The 15,297-nt window shown below is 41.6% G+C and overlaps 1 protein-coding gene across 2 annotated transcripts in view; it reads right to left on the bottom strand.

Annotated features, from left to right (window-relative positions):
• Positions 1–2,474: 2,474 nt before the first annotated feature.
• The window catches only part of LOC134540213 (titin homolog), a 134,038-nt gene continuing 121,215 nt past the window's right edge, over positions 2,475–15,297 (bottom strand). The window contains exons 5-6 of one of the 2 annotated variants that reach the window (XM_063382805.1): positions 12,215–15,215; positions 2,475–11,692 (exon numbers count right to left, since the gene is read on the bottom strand). In XM_063382805.1, the coding sequence (XP_063238875.1) occupies positions 3,672–11,692; positions 12,215–15,215 (11,022 nt within the window). In that variant the 3' untranslated portion in view covers positions 2,475–3,671. Of the gene's footprint in view, positions 15,216–15,297 lie in introns of both variants that reach the window. The other variant, XM_063382804.1, reaches the window with a different exon arrangement.

Genomic DNA, 15,297 nt, shown 5'->3' with positions numbered 1-15,297 from the left:
TGTATCGATATTCGACTGTGTGTGCTCACTCTATACGAGAAACAAAATAACCAAACATGGATGATGTCAACTAGCGCTGGCTACATTTTTATAAGCGGTACACTGCGGCGACGCAGACGAACAGATAAAAGTTATAACGTTTGAAAACGTCTTTGAAAGAAAATTTACACATCAGACACTTTGTATTTCTGTTAATTCAATAAGCGGTAACATCCGAATGAATATTAGATTTCAACATTGTGTTATACTGGAAAACTACCTCCACAAAGCACTTGGAATCTAAAAACATCATGCGACATTTATGCGAGAAATATGTTTTCTCCAAATTTTGATGTCCTAAAATAACAGTGCGACGATTATGCGATAAAACACAGTATTAGCTGAAAGCACAATCCATTTGAAGGAAAACAATCTATTTGGTGTAAGTAATTTCAAGCATTGAGTTAACCCATCAGTGGTTATAACATTAAATTTGTTTACATAGCTTGATGAGTCCATCGTTTAAAATATTTAAACACAAATAAGCGCTAAATTTTTATTTCCAGCTTATAATGTTTACATGTATGTTTTTTTTTATTATTACTTTATGCACCCTTGAGAAACATATTAACGTGGTTATACTTTATTGGCCGTTGCTTCCTTTTGTCAGTAAGGACTTAAAATATTAAGATACTATTCCTAAGTTTTCAGTATTGTAAGTAAAACAGGCTGTGTTGCATTTGTACTTTGTGCAGTGTTTGTCAGCATTTCATTTCAAAATGTTCAGTTTTGAATGCATTATTTTGCAACTTGACATAAGACAGGGCAGTAACACAGCGAAGATAAGATTTTGTCTTTTCCCACGTCGGTCCTCGGCTGTAACGTAAATCAATGCCAAACCCTTCCCTGGTGTCAGTGTCGTAACAAGCTCTCGAAAGGAAGGCTGTGTTACGACTGGTGTTGGTTACGTATCTCACCGCTCTCGAAAGGAAGGGTGTGTTAAGACTGGCACCGCTGTCATAAAACAGTTCTTGAAAGGAAGCTTATGTTACAACTGACTATATTGGTAGAAATATTTACCTTTATATTTTAAGGGTAATGAACAGTAATTATTTAATTCATAGTATTTGTTTTGTAATCGGAATGAGCTGCAGTCCACGCCGAGGTGCGTCGACGACGGCGGGGAAGATGCTAAGCCAGTCCCTTCATGACGAGCTGCCATTGCTGTGGTTGATCCTGTTCTTGGTCGACGTCGTTGGCTGCTTCACAGGTGTTCCAGATGAAAAATGGAAACCCATATTTGTTTGCAAAAGATTCTTGGTAGTAAAAATTAATCCACGGTTGGTCCGTCCCATAGAAATTTGTGTGGTTTTGTCTTATCGCGAGATCAGATCAATAACTCCGCTAAAGTGAACTACTAAACGATTAAGGTGACTCTATGCGTAATCATCCTATCCTTCTACTAATCCAGATTTTTTTCATGAAAACCTTTTTCATATCTAAATTTACTTTTTTATTCTGATGTAACTGATGAGACATTTACATATGAAATCAGAAATTCACCAATGTTAAAGCTTCCTCTTGTCCACAACTTGTAGTAAATCTAACATCCCTGATTTAGCTACTCTCTGCAAAATAACACTTATTTTGAAGTAATGTCATTTGTTTTACTTGTATCCTCTTGGAATGAAGTACTCTTGTAGTAAGATAGTGTAATTCAATAGTCTGTGATTGCTGACTTCATATTAACAGTTAATGTACATGGAACTTGATGTCATAAAGTTATATCAAATGTAAAATCAATGATAATATCGAATGATTATACCTATCCATGTGTGATGTACGTTAATTATTAACATCATAGAAAATACACACTGTTAACTACTAAGTTTATCTTTGGAGTACATTATTTCTTGAGATTAATTTTATAAACAGCGCTCAACACAACTAATTTTTCTTTACTTGAATTGGAGTTTATAAAGCTTTTGTAAGAATTAAAGTTTCACTTCTAAGTATAGGGCAAACCTGTGATGATAGTATACATTAAATAGTAATTCACTGTTTCAATTAACCAGGTTACCTCAAGGTTAGACCTGATAGTGTCGGTGTCATATCACGTAGCTCTCTAAAGGAAGCCTGTGTTACGACTGGTATCAGTGTTGTAACATGTAGCTCTAGGTGTGTTACGACTGGTATCAGTGTTGTAACATGTAGCTCTAGGAAGAAAGGGTGTATTAAGACCAGCGCCACTGTCGTAACACAGTTCTTGAAAGTAAGTCCATGTTACAACATGTAACTATTGAAAGGAAGCCTGTGTTACGGCTGGCGTCGGTGTCGTAGCACAGCTCTCGAAAGGAAGCTGTGTTTTTGGCATTGGAGTTTCAAGACACAGCTCTACTTCCAATACTTAGGACTTGTTATTAATGCAGCTGAGTTCTTAACAAGTTCTAATTCAGCAACATGCAATCATATCAACTGAACAAAAAACATGCATGTGATTTTTACAGAATTTTATTATGTTCATAATATCACAAAATAAATGAAGCTCTGTTGAGTACTCAAAAAGCTACAGCATATAAAAATAACACTTGTAATATAGTTTCAATGTTTGCCAATAAAAAGTAACAAAAAGCTCAAACTTTTTAAAAATAAAATAAAACAAAATATTATTTATAAAAGCATAATATGTCTACAATAATAAAAATGTTTTAAAGTTATAATAACAAATTTCACATAAATATACTACATAATGCAGTTTTTTTTTTTTTCATTAAGGAACTATATTTCCTGCTGAAAAAATATATCTGATTTAAAAACATTAACACTAAATTTGTTTTAAAAGACTACACAAGCCAGTTTTCAAACCATTTTTATATGACTGAATATTAAGCCATCACCTTTTCTTGTAGTTAATTAAAACTCACTTCTAAGGCAAGCAATGTGTCACGGACGGCTTTAGTGTTTATCACAGCTCTACATTAAAAACCTTTTAATACCATTTACTGCACATTAAATGTGGTGTTAAGTTTAAAATTCCTCACCCATAGAAAGCATGCATTGAAACTAATAATGGCACTCAAAGGTTATCAAATCACACCACGCTTATTTATTCACCCTTTCTTCTATTCAACTGTAACTGAAGTGGTTGAAGTGCTATGTAATATTAGGTTTGATAACTATTTTTACAAGCTCATAGGGAATGCATTTGTAGGTATAACTAAAAAATTTAATCTGACCTGGTACCTATTAACAAGCTATCTAGTTTCAGCAATGACTTTGTTAAAAAATGTTTTTACATATTCTGCAAAACAGGCCAAATTGGATGATTCACTATGATGCTGAGCATTATCATAAGTTACATAAAAGCCTGCTTTACTTCATTGCTAAGAGTAAATTTTTCAACTTAAATAGTACCCATCATTCTTGCTAGTATGTGACACACACTTTATAAAATTATGATAAAAGGTTAAGAGTACATATTTCACAGTTCATGCGGACTTTAGTTCTCAAAGAATTTTTTTTATTACGAATTAATGTTATGAAACATACAAAAATAATAAAATGGTTTATCAAGCAACTTTATTTCTTAAAGAAATATTTTCAACAGGTCTATAAAAAGGTATAGGTGGTGTATATAAAAGTTGAGCTAAAAGCAATGTTACGTGGGTGCTCGGCGGGGGCACGGCCTGGTGCTAGTTGGACACCACCGGCATGTAGAACTTGTGCTTCTGCGTGTCGCGCTTGTGCTGGAAGGGCGACTGCTTCGTCTCGAGCAGCGCCGCGGGACACGGCCCCGTCACGCGGGGCACGAACTCCTGCTTGTAGAGCGAGGAGGTCTGCGTCGTGGAGACCTCCCCCAGGACGATGTGCGAGGCGTTGGAGCGCCGGGTGCTGGACACCCGCTGCTGCGTGGTCGTGGAGGAGCGGTCGAAGCTCCCGTACGCGCGGGCCTCGCTCTGCCCCTGGAAGCTGCCGCCGCCCACCACCAGGTTGTCCTGCCTGGGGCGCGCGCGCGCCTCGCGCTGCTGGTACACCACCTCCCCCGCCAGCACGCCCTGGCGGTGCAGCGCGCTCAGGCTGCGGCGATCCTGGCTCTGCGACGAGTTGCTGTAGTACTCCCCCGTCTGGTTCAGGTTCGAGATGCTCTTCCTCTGCGCGGACGCCGACGACGAGATGGTGTGGATGGCCTCCGTGGAGGTGGTGTGGCTCTTGCGGTGCAGCACGGCGTTGCTCACGTCCGCCGAGGACGACGATATGACGCTCCTCCTGTGGTGTCCGGCCGCCGGGCCGCTTCCCGCGTCCGACGGCACGGCTCTCCCGCTCATGGCGTCCCTGAACTCGTTGGTGGAAGCCATCATGTTGGTCACGGATTTCGACTGTCTCACCTCGTGCGAGGAAGCCGACTTCTGAATGCTGGTCTGCGACGATTCCGTGACCGACCTCCGTGTCGCTTCGGAAACAGATGCCTGTTTATTGGTGGAAATGCTTTGCTTGTTTTGGTCCGTGGTTGTAGAACTTGTTTGTGCATTTACAACTTGCTTGGTAGAAGTTGAAGAGTCAGTGGAAGCAGAGGATCTCACTGAATTTGGTTCTGGATTTACAACAGAACTGGTTGAATATCCAGACACCATTTCTTCACGAACAGCTTTGGAATGACTTGATTTTGTTTGCTGCTCAGTTTTTGTAGAAGAGACTTTAGTTACGGTAACAGTAGTGCCATCAGCAAGTACTTTTGTCTCAGTTTTGGTTGCTTTATCTTGAAAGTGACTTGACCTGGTATCTTGTGATTTTTTCACTGCACCATAGTTAGTTTTGTTTGTTGTTGTCATTACATTCACATCACTACCTAATGAAATTTGTGAATCCATATGGTGTCTACGGTTACCTACTGATTTTCCAGCTGCAATAACTGTACTTTTCTTCTGTGACTGGAATGTGTCTGTGTTTGTCGTTTTCATATTCATGGATCCATTCCCAACAGTCAGTGTGTCACTGCGCTTCACAATTTCCGATCTCTCACCCTTCACTTGTTGGAACTGTGATTTTACTGTGGAAACTCCTTGAAATTGTCCACCAACCTTTAAATTATCTTTAGGTTTTTGTACAACTGCCTTATCACCTTTCCCAGGCTGAAAGTCATCTCTTGATTGTGGGCTTCCCTGGAATTCTCCCTCAACCTTAAGGTTATGAGGCTGCTTCTTGATTACTGGTTGATCTCCCTTTCCTGGCTGATAATCATCTCTTGAGCAACGGTCATCAAAGCTTCCTTCAGTATTCAGGTTGTCTTCATACCTTTTGGTAGAGACTCTTTCTCCGTGTGTTTTTAGGTAGTCATCACGAGAACGGTACACTTCGAAATTTCCCTCGATTTTCAAATTGTCATTATGCTTTTTAACTTCAGCTCTTTCCCCTTTTAATGGTTTATAATCATCTTGTGCTTTCGGCCTTCCTTCAAATGAACCTTCCATATGCAAGTTGTCTGCATGTTTAATTACAGTGGACTTTTCACCTTTCAACACAGTATAATCATCTCTAGAACGCCTATAGGTCGTACTTCCTTCAATTCTCAAGTTATCAGTGTGCTTAATCATGTCTGATCTCTCTCCTCTGACAGCAATATAGTCATCTCGCGATCTCTGAATGTCTAAATCTCCTTCTAACTTCAGATTATCAACATGCTTAATAATGTCAGCTCTATCACCTTTTGTGCAAACGAAATCATCACGAGACCGTTTGTCAACAAATTTACCTTCCAGTTTCAGGTTGTCACTATACTTCTTTATTTCAGCATGCTCACCTCTTACAACTCTAAAATCCTCCCTTGTACTTGTTATCCCTTCAAAATTACCTTCAACCTTGAGGTTGTCCTCATATTTCACAGCAGTGGTTCTTTCACCTTGGAATCCGGAGTAATCATCCCGTGACCGACTGACAACAAAATTACCTTCTGGAGTCAAGTTATCAGGATGTTTAACTACATCAGCCCTTTCACCTGGCTTGTACTTAGAAGGTCGAGGACGTTCAAAGTCTCCCTCAGGTTTGAGGTTGTCCTGTGGTTTCTTGACAGGAGACCAGTCTCCAGGGCCATATTTTTCAGGTTTTGGTCTTTCAAATTCACCTTCTAGCCTTAGATTATCAGGATGCTTAACAATATCTGCTCTACCCCCTGGACCATACTTGGAAGGTTGTGGTCGTTCAAAGTCTCCCTCAGGTTTGAGGTTGTCCTGTGGTTTCTTGACAGGAGACCTGTCTCCAGGGCCATATTTTTCAGGTTTTGGTCTTTCAAATTCACCTTCTAGCCTTAGATTATCAGGATGCTTAACAATATCTGCTCTACCCCCTGGACCATACTTGGAAGGTTGTGGTCGTTCAAAGTCTCCCTCAGGTTTGAGGTTGTCCTGTGGTTTCTTGACAGGAGACCTGTCTCCAGGGCCATATTTTTCAGGTTTTGGTCTTTCAAATTCACCTTCTAGCCTTAGATTATCAGGATGCTTAACAATATCTGCTCTACCCCCTGGACCATACTTGGAAGGTTGTGGTCGTTCAAAGTCTCCTTCTGGTTTGAGGTTGTCCTGTGGTTTCTTGACAGGAGACCTGTCTCCAGGGCCATATTTTTCAGGTTTTGGTCTTTCAAATTCACCTTCTAGCCTTAGATTATCAGGATGCTTAACAATATCTGCTCTACCCCCTGGACCATACTTGGAAGGTTGTGGTCGTTCAAAGTCTCCTTCTGGTTTGAGGTTGTCCTGTGGTTTCTTGACAGGAGACCTCTCTCCAGGGCCATATATTTCAGGTTTTGGTCTTTCAAAATCACCTTCTAGCCTTAGATTATCAGGATGCTTAACAATATCTGCTCTATCTCCTGGACCATACTTAGAAGGTTGTGGACGTTCAAATTCTCCCTCAGGTTTAAGATTATCTTTAGGTTTTTTAACAGGAGCTCGTTCACCGGGGCCATATTTGGAAGGTTGTGGTCGTTCAAAGTCTCCTTCTGGTTTGAGGTTGTCCTGTGGTTTCTTGACAGGAGACCTCTCTCCAGGGCCATATATTTCAGGTTTTGGTCTTTCAAAATCACCTTCTAGCCTTAGATTATCAGGATGCTTAACAATATCTGCTCTATCTCCTGGACCATACTTAGAAGGTTGTGGACGTTCAAATTCTCCCTCAGGTTTAAGATTATCTTTAGGTTTTTTAACAGGAGCTCGTTCACCGGGGCCATATTTGGAAGGTTGTGGTCGTTCAAAGTCTCCTTCTGGTTTGAGGTTGTCCTGTGGTTTCTTGACAGGAGACCTCTCTCCAGGGCCATATATTTCAGGTTTTGGTCTTTCAAAATCACCTTCTAGCCTTAGATTATCAGGATGCTTAACAATATCTGCTCTATCTCCAGGACCATACTTAGAAGGTTGTGGACGTTCAAATTCTCCCTCAGGTTTGAGATTATCTTCAGGTCTTTTAACAGTAGCTCGTTCACCTGGGCCATATGTGGCCTGTTTGGGTCTGTCAAAGTCACCTTCAAGTTTCAAGTTATCTTTGTGCTTTATAGGAACTGGTCTTGCATTGTTCCTTGGTTGAAAATCATCAGTTCTTCTTGTACCTAGGAATTCTCCTTCTGGCTTCAAATTGTCTGGATGTTTAATTATTTCAGCCTTTTCTCCCTTTATAGATACAAAATCATCCCGTGACCTGTTATCATAAAACTCTCCCTCAATGCGAAGATTATCTTCATACTTCTTAATAACAACATTTTCTGATTTTACATTAATAAAATCATCCCTCGAACGATGTATTTCCCATTCACCTTCTATCTTAAGATTATCAGCATGCTTAACTATTTCAGACCTTTCGCCTTTAATGTGTTTGAAGTCATCTCTTGAACTTGGACTTCCTACAAAAGTACCTTCTGTTTTTAAATTGTCAGTATGTTTTTGAAGAATTGCCCTGTCACCTCTTACATGCTTGAAATCATCACGTGATCTATAATCAGAGAATGAACCTTCTAAATGAAGATTATCTTCATAGATAATTACATCCGATCGTTCACCCTTCACATGAACAAAATCATCTCTTGTGCGATTGGTTACAAACAAACCTTCCATTTTCAAGTTATCTTCGTGCTTTATTACAACTGACCGATCAACAACAGTAGCTTTGAAGTCATCTCTCTGACATAAATCAACAAAATCACCCTCTGGTTTCAAGTTATCTTTAGGTTTCTTCACATCGATTCGGTCGCCTCTTTTTGGCTGATAATCATCCCTTGATCGAGGTGATCCCTCAAATGATCCTTCAGGCCTTAAGTTATCTATAGGCTTTTTCACAGTAACCCTGTCTCCAGGACCATATTCCTCTGGTTTTGGTCTTTCAAATTCGCCTTCTGGTCTTAGGTTATCCTCTGGTTTTTTTACTGTTACTCTTTCCCCTGGCCTAAATTTAGTTTTCTCAGGTCTGTCAAAGTCACCTTCCAGCTTCAGGTGGTCTGGATGCTTAACAACATCTGCTCGGTCTCCAGGTCTGTAGGGCACGTGTGTTGGTCGATCAAATTCTCCTTCAGGCCGTAGATTGTCTTTTGGTTTTCTTACAGGTGCTCTGTCTCCAGGACTATATTCCTCTGGTTTTGGTCTATCAAATTCGCCTTCTGGTCTTAAGTTATCCTGTGGTTTTTTGACTGGTGCTCGTTCCCCTGGCCTAAATTTCGATTTCTCGGGTCTATCAAAATCACCCTCCATCTTCAGATTGTCTGGATGTTTTAAGACATCTGCTCTGTCTCCAGGTCTGTATGGCTCGTGTGTTGGTCGATCAAATTCTCCTTCAGGCCGTAGATTGTCTTTTGGTCTTTTTACGGGTGCTCTGTCTCCAGGACTATATTCCTCTGGTTTTGGTCTATCAAATTCGCCTTCTGGTCTTAAGTTATCCTGTGGTTTTTTGACTGGTGCTCTTTCCCCTGGCCTAAATTTCGATTTCTCGGGTCTATCAAAATCACCCTCCATCTTCAGATGTTCTGAATGTTTGACGACATCTGCTCTGTCTCCAGGTCTGTAGGGCTCGTGTGTTGGTCGATCAAATTCTCCTTCAGGTCGAAGGTTATCCTTAGGTTTTTTTACAGGTGCCCTATCTCCAGGATGATATTCCTCTGGTTTTGGTCTATCAAATTCACCTTCTGGTCTTAAGTTATCCTGTGGTTTTTTGACTGGTGCTCTTTCCCCTGGCCTAAATTTCGATTTCTCGGGTCTATCAAAATCACCCTCCATCTTCAGATGGTCTGGATGTTTGATGACATCTGCTCTGTCTCCAGGTCTGTAGGGCTCATGAGTTGGTCGATCAAATTCTCCTTCAGGCCGTAGATTGTCTTTTGGTTTTTTTACAGGTGCTCTGTCTCCTGGACTATATTCCTCTGGTTTTGGTCTATCAAATTCACCTTCTGGTCTTAAGTTATCCTGTGGTTTTTTGACTGGTGCTCTTTCCCCTGGCCTAAATTTCGATTTCTCGGGTCTATCAAAATCACCCTCCATCTTCAGATGGTCTGGATGTTTGACGACATTTGCTCTGTCTCCAGGTCTGTATGGCTCGTGTGTTGGTCGATCAAACTCTCCTTCAGGTCGAAGGTTATCCTTAGGTTTTTTTACAGGTGCTCTATCTCCAGGAAGATATTCCTCTGGTTTTGGTCTTTCAAATTCGCCTTCTGGTCTTAAGTTATCCTGTGGTTTTTTGACTGGTGCTCTTTCCCCTGGCCTAAATTTCGATTTCTCGGGTCTATCAAAATCACCCTCCATCTTCAGATGGTCTGGATGTTTGACGACATCTGCTCTGTCTCCAGGTCTGTATGGCTCGTGTGTTGGTCGATCAAATTCTCCTTCAGGCCGTAGATTGTCTTTTGGTCTTTTTACGGGTGCTCTGTCTCCAGGACTATATTCCTCTGGTTTTGGTCTAACAAATTCGCCTTCTGGTCTTAAGTTATCCTGTGGTTTTTTGACTGGTGCTCTTTCCCCTGGCCTAAATTTCGATTTCTCGGGTCTATCAAAATCACCCTCCATCTTCAGATGGTCTGGATGTTTGACGACATCTGCTCTGTCTCCAGGTCTGTAGGGCTCGTGTGTTGGTCGATCAAATTCTCCTTCAGGCCGTAGATTGTCTTTTGGTTTTTTTACAGGTGCCCTATCTCCAGGATGATATTCCTCTGGTTTTGGTCTATCAAATTCACCTTCTGGTCTTAAGTTATCCTGTGGTTTTTTGACTGGTGCTCTTTCCCCTGGCATAAATTTCGATTTCTCGGGTCTATCAAAATCACCCTCCATCTTCAGATGGTCTGGATGTTTGATGACATCTGCTCTGTCTCCAGGTCTATAGGGCTCGTGTGTTGGTCGATCAAATTCTCCTTCAGGTCGAAGGTTATCCTTAGGTTTTTTTACAGGTGCCCTATCTCCAGGATGATATTCCTCTGGTTTTGGTCTATCAAATTCACCTTCTGGTCTTAAGTTATCCTGTGGTTTTTTGATTGGTGCTCTTTCCCCTGGCCTAAATATCGATTTCTCGGGTCTATCAAAATCACCCTCCATATTCAGATGGTCTGGATGTTTGATTACATCTGCTCTGTCTCCAGGTCTGTAGGGCTCATGAGTTGGTCGATCAAATTCTCCTTCAGGCCGTAGATTGTCTTTTGGTTTTTTTACAGGTGCTCTGTCTCCTGGACTATATTCCTCTGGTTTTGGTCTATCAAATTCACCTTCTGGTCTTAAGTTATCCTGTGGTTTTTTGACTGGTGCTCTTTCCCCTGGCCTAAATTTCGATTTCTCGGGTCTATCAAAATCACCCTCCATCTTCAGATGGTCTGGATGTTTGACGACATCTGCTCTGTCTCCAGGTCTGTATGGTTCGTGTGTTGGTCGATCAAACTCTCCTTCAGGTCGAAGGTTATCCTTAGGTTTTTTTACAGGTGCCCTATCTCCAGGAAGATATTGCTCTGGTTTTGGTCTTTCAAATTCGCCTTCTGGTCTTAAGTTATCCTGTGGTTTTTTGACTGGTGCTCTTTCCCCTGGCCTAAATTTCGATTTCTCGGGTCTATCAAAATCACCCTCCATCTTCAGATGGTCTGGATGTTTGACGACATCTGCTCTGTCTCCAGGTCTGTATGGCTCGTGTGTTGGTCGATCAAATTCTCCTTCAGGTCGAAGGTTATCCTTAGGTTTTTTTACAGGTGCCCTATCTCCAGGATGATATTCCTCTGGTTTTGGTCTATCAAATTCACCTTCTGGTCTTAAGTTATCCTGTGGTTTTTTGACTGGTGCTCTTTCCCCTGGCCTAAATTTCGATTTCTCGGGTCTATCAAAATCACCCTCCATCTTCAGATGGTCTGGATGTTTGATGACATCTGCTCTGTCTCCAGGTCTGTAGGGCTCATGAGTTGGTCGATCAAATTCTCCTTCAGGCCGTAGATTGTCTTTTGGTTTTTTTACAGGTGCTCTGTCTCCTGGACTATATTCCTCTGGTTTTGGTCTATCAAATTCACCTTCTGGTCTTAAGTTATCCTGTGGTTTTTTGACTGGTGCTCTTTCCCCTGGCCTAAATTTCGATTTCTCGGGTCTATCAAAATCACCCTCCATCTTCAGATGGTCTGGATGTTTGACGACATCTGCTCTGTCTCCAGGTCTGTATGGCTCGTGTGTTGGTCGATCAAACTCTCCTTCAGGTCGAAGGTTATCCTTAGGTTTTTTTACAGGTGCTCTATCTCCAGGAAGATATTCCTCTGGTTTTGGTCTTTCAAATTCGCCTTCTGGTCTTAAGTTATCCTGTGGTTTTTTGACTGGTGCTCTTTCCCCTGGCCTAAATTTCGATTTCTCGGGTCTATCAAAATCACCCTCCATCTTCAGATGGTCTGGATGTTTGACGACATCTGCTCTGTCTCCAGGTCTGTATGGCTCGTGTGTTGGTCGATCAAATTCTCCTTCAGGCCGTAGATTGTCTTTTGGTCTTTTTACGGGTGCTCTGTCTCCAGGACTATATTCCTCTGGTTTTGGTCTAACAAATTCGCCTTCTGGTCTTAAGTTATCCTGTGGTTTTTTGACTGGTGCTCTTTCCCCTGGCCTAAATTTCGATTTCTCGGGTCTATCAAAATCACCCTCCATCTTCAGATGGTCTGGATGTTTGACGACATCTGCTCTGTCTCCAGGTCTGTAGGGCTCGTGTGTTGGTCGATCAAATTCTCCTTCAGGCCGTAGATTGTCTTTTGGTTTTTTTACAGGTGCCCTATCTCCAGGATGATATTCCTCTGGTTTTGGTCTATCAAATTCACCTTCTGGTCTTAAGTTATCCTGTGGTTTTTTGACTGGTGCTCTTTCCCCTGGCATAAATTTCGATTTCTCGGGTCTATCAAAATCACCCTCCATCTTCAGATGGTCTGGATGTTTGATGACATCTGCTCTGTCTCCAGGTCTATAGGGCTCGTGTGTTGGTCGATCAAATTCTCCTTCAGGTCGAAGGTTATCCTTAGGTTTTTTTACAGGTGCCCTATCTCCAGGATGATATTCCTCTGGTTTTGGTCTATCAAATTCACCTTCTGGTCTTAAGTTATCCTGTGGTTTTTTGACTGGTGCTCTTTCCCCTGGCCTAAATTTCGATTTCTCGGGTCTATCAAAATCACCCTCCATCTTCAGATGGTCTGGATGTTTGACGACATCTGCTCTGTCTCCAGGTCTGTATGGCTCGTGTGTTGGTCGATCAAATTCTCCTTCAGGTCGAAGGTTATCCTTAGGTTTTTTTACAGGTGCCCTATCTCCAGGATGATATTCCTCTGGTTTTGGTCTATCAAATTCGCCTTCTGGTCTTAAGTTATCCTGTGGTTTTTTGACTGGTGCTCTTTCCCCTGGCCTAAATTTCGATTTCTCGGGTCTATCAAAATCACCCTCCATTTTCAGATGGTCTGGATGTTTGACGACATCTGCCCTTTCTCCAGGTCTGTATGGCTCGTGTGTAGGTCGATCAAATTCTCCTTCAGGTCGAAGGTTATCCTTAGGTTTTTTTACTGGTGCCCTATCTCCAGGATGATATTCCTCTGGTTTTGGTCTATCAAATTCGCCTTCTGGTCTTAAGTTATTCTGTGGTTTTTTGACTGGTACTCTTTCCCCTGGCCTAAATTTCGATTTCTCGGGTCTATCAAAATCACCCTCCATTTTCAGATGGTCTGGATGTTTGACGACATCTGCTCTTTCTCCAGGTCTGTATGGCTCGTTTGTTGGTCGATCAAATTCTCCTTCAGGCCGTAGATTGTCTTTTGGTCTTTTTACGGGTGCTCTGTCTCCAGGACTATATTCCTCTGGTTTTGGTCTATCAAATTCGCCTTCTGGTCTTAAGTTATCCTGTGGTTTTTTGACTGGTGCTCTTTCCCCTGGCCTAAATTTCGATTTCTCGGGTCTATCAAAATCACCCTCCATCTTCAGATGGTCTGGATGTTTGACGACATCTGCTCTGTCTCCAGGTCTGTATGGCTCGTGTGTTGGTCGATCAAATTGTCCTTCAGGTCGTAGGTTATCCTTAGGTTTTTTTACAGGTGCCCTATCTCCAGGATGATATTCCTCTGGTTTTGGTCTATCAAATTCGCCTTCTGGTCTTAAGTTATCCTGTGGTTTTTTGACTGGTGCTCTTTCCCCTGGCCTAAATTTCGATTTCTCGGGTCTATCAAAATCACCCTCCATCTTCAGATGGTTTGGATGTTTGACGACATCTGCTCTGTCTCCAGGTCTGTATGGCTCGTGTGTTGGTCGATCAAATTCTCCTTCAGGTCGAAGGTTATCCTTAGGTTTTTTTACAGGTGCCCTATCTCCAGGATGATATTCCTCTGGTTTTGGTCTATCAAATTCGCCTTCTGGTCTTAAGTTATCCTGTGGTTTTTTGACTGGTGCTCTTTCCCCTGGCCTAAATTTCGATTCCTCGGGTCTATCAAAATCACCCTCCATTTTCAGATGGTCTGGATGTTTGACGACATCTGCTCTTTCTCCAGGTCTGTATGGCTCGTTTGTTGGTCGATCAAATTCTCCTTCAGGCCGTAGATTGTCTTTTGGTCTTTTTACAGTTGCTCTGTCTCCAGGACTATATTCCTCTGGTTTTGGTCGATCGAATTCGCCTTCTGGTCTTAAATTATCCTGTGGTTTTTTGACTGGTGCTCTTTCCCCTGGCATAAATTTCGATTTCTCGGGTCTATCAAAATCACCCTCCATCTTCAGATGGTCTGGATGTTTGACGACATCTGCTCTGTCTCCAGGTCTGTATGGCTCGTGTGTAGGTCGATCAAATTCTCCTTCAGGTCGAAGGTTATCCTTAGGTTTTTTTACTGGTGCCCTATCTCCAGGATGATATTCCTCTGGTTTTGGTCTATCAAATTCGCCTTCTGGTCTTAAGTTATCCTGTGGTTTTTTGACTGGTACTCTTTCCCCTGGCCTAAATTTCGATTTCTCGGGTCTATCAAAATCACCCTCCATTTTCAGATGGTCTGGATGTTTGACGACGTTTGCTCTGTCTCCAGGTCTGTAGGGTTCGTGTGTTGGTCGATCAAATTCTCCTTCAGGCCGTAGATTGTCTTTTGGCCTTTTTACAGGTGCTCTGTCTCCAGGACTATATTCCTCTGGTTTTGGTCTATAGAATTCTCCTTCTGGTCTTAAGTTATCCTGTGGTTTTTTGACATCAGCCCTGTCACCTTTGTAAGCCTTATAATCCTCTTTTGTTGATGGTTTTCCTTCAAAAGGTCCTTCGATCTTTAAATTATCTACATATCTTTTCTGATTCTGACGGGCATCTGTGTTTTTTAGATATTTGTAATTATCATGCGAAGTTGTCATAGAATCAATAAAACCTTCTTCGGTTTTTAAATTGTCCTCGTGGTGAATGATTGAAACCTTATTCATAACTGTATGTTTCTTATAGTCTAGTGCATTTGTGGTTTCAAGAAACATATCACCATCCTGTTTTGTCCACGTCCGTCGTCTTACAGGCTTTTCTCTTGGGCTTGTTTTCTGTGTAAAATCATTTTTTGATGATGATTCAAAAATCATATCACCTTCGGTTGTTAAATTGTCTTCATGACGTATTATTTCAGTTTTTGACATTAGCTCATGAATCCTGTATGAATCTTTCGAACTTGTTGTGTCTTCAAACTCACACTCCTCTGGAACAAGATTATCTGGGTACCTTCTAACAGGAGCTCTTTCAGGCATAACCTTTTTGAAATTGTCTTTGGTGTGTGAAGTTCCCTGAAAACATACAGGATGTTATTTATCAGTACAAGGCAATATTTTTTGAAAATAAACATTTTAACTAAACAATTTTATACTC

The sequence above is a fragment of the Bacillus rossius genome, chromosome 16, assembly GCF_032445375.1.
Source record: "Bacillus rossius redtenbacheri isolate Brsri chromosome 16, Brsri_v3, whole genome shotgun sequence".
NCBI classification, from domain to species: Eukaryota; Metazoa; Arthropoda; class Insecta; order Phasmatodea; family Bacillidae; genus Bacillus; species Bacillus rossius.
Note: the sequence above shows the minus strand (reverse complement) of the source record. Positions and strands in the feature narration are given on the sequence as shown.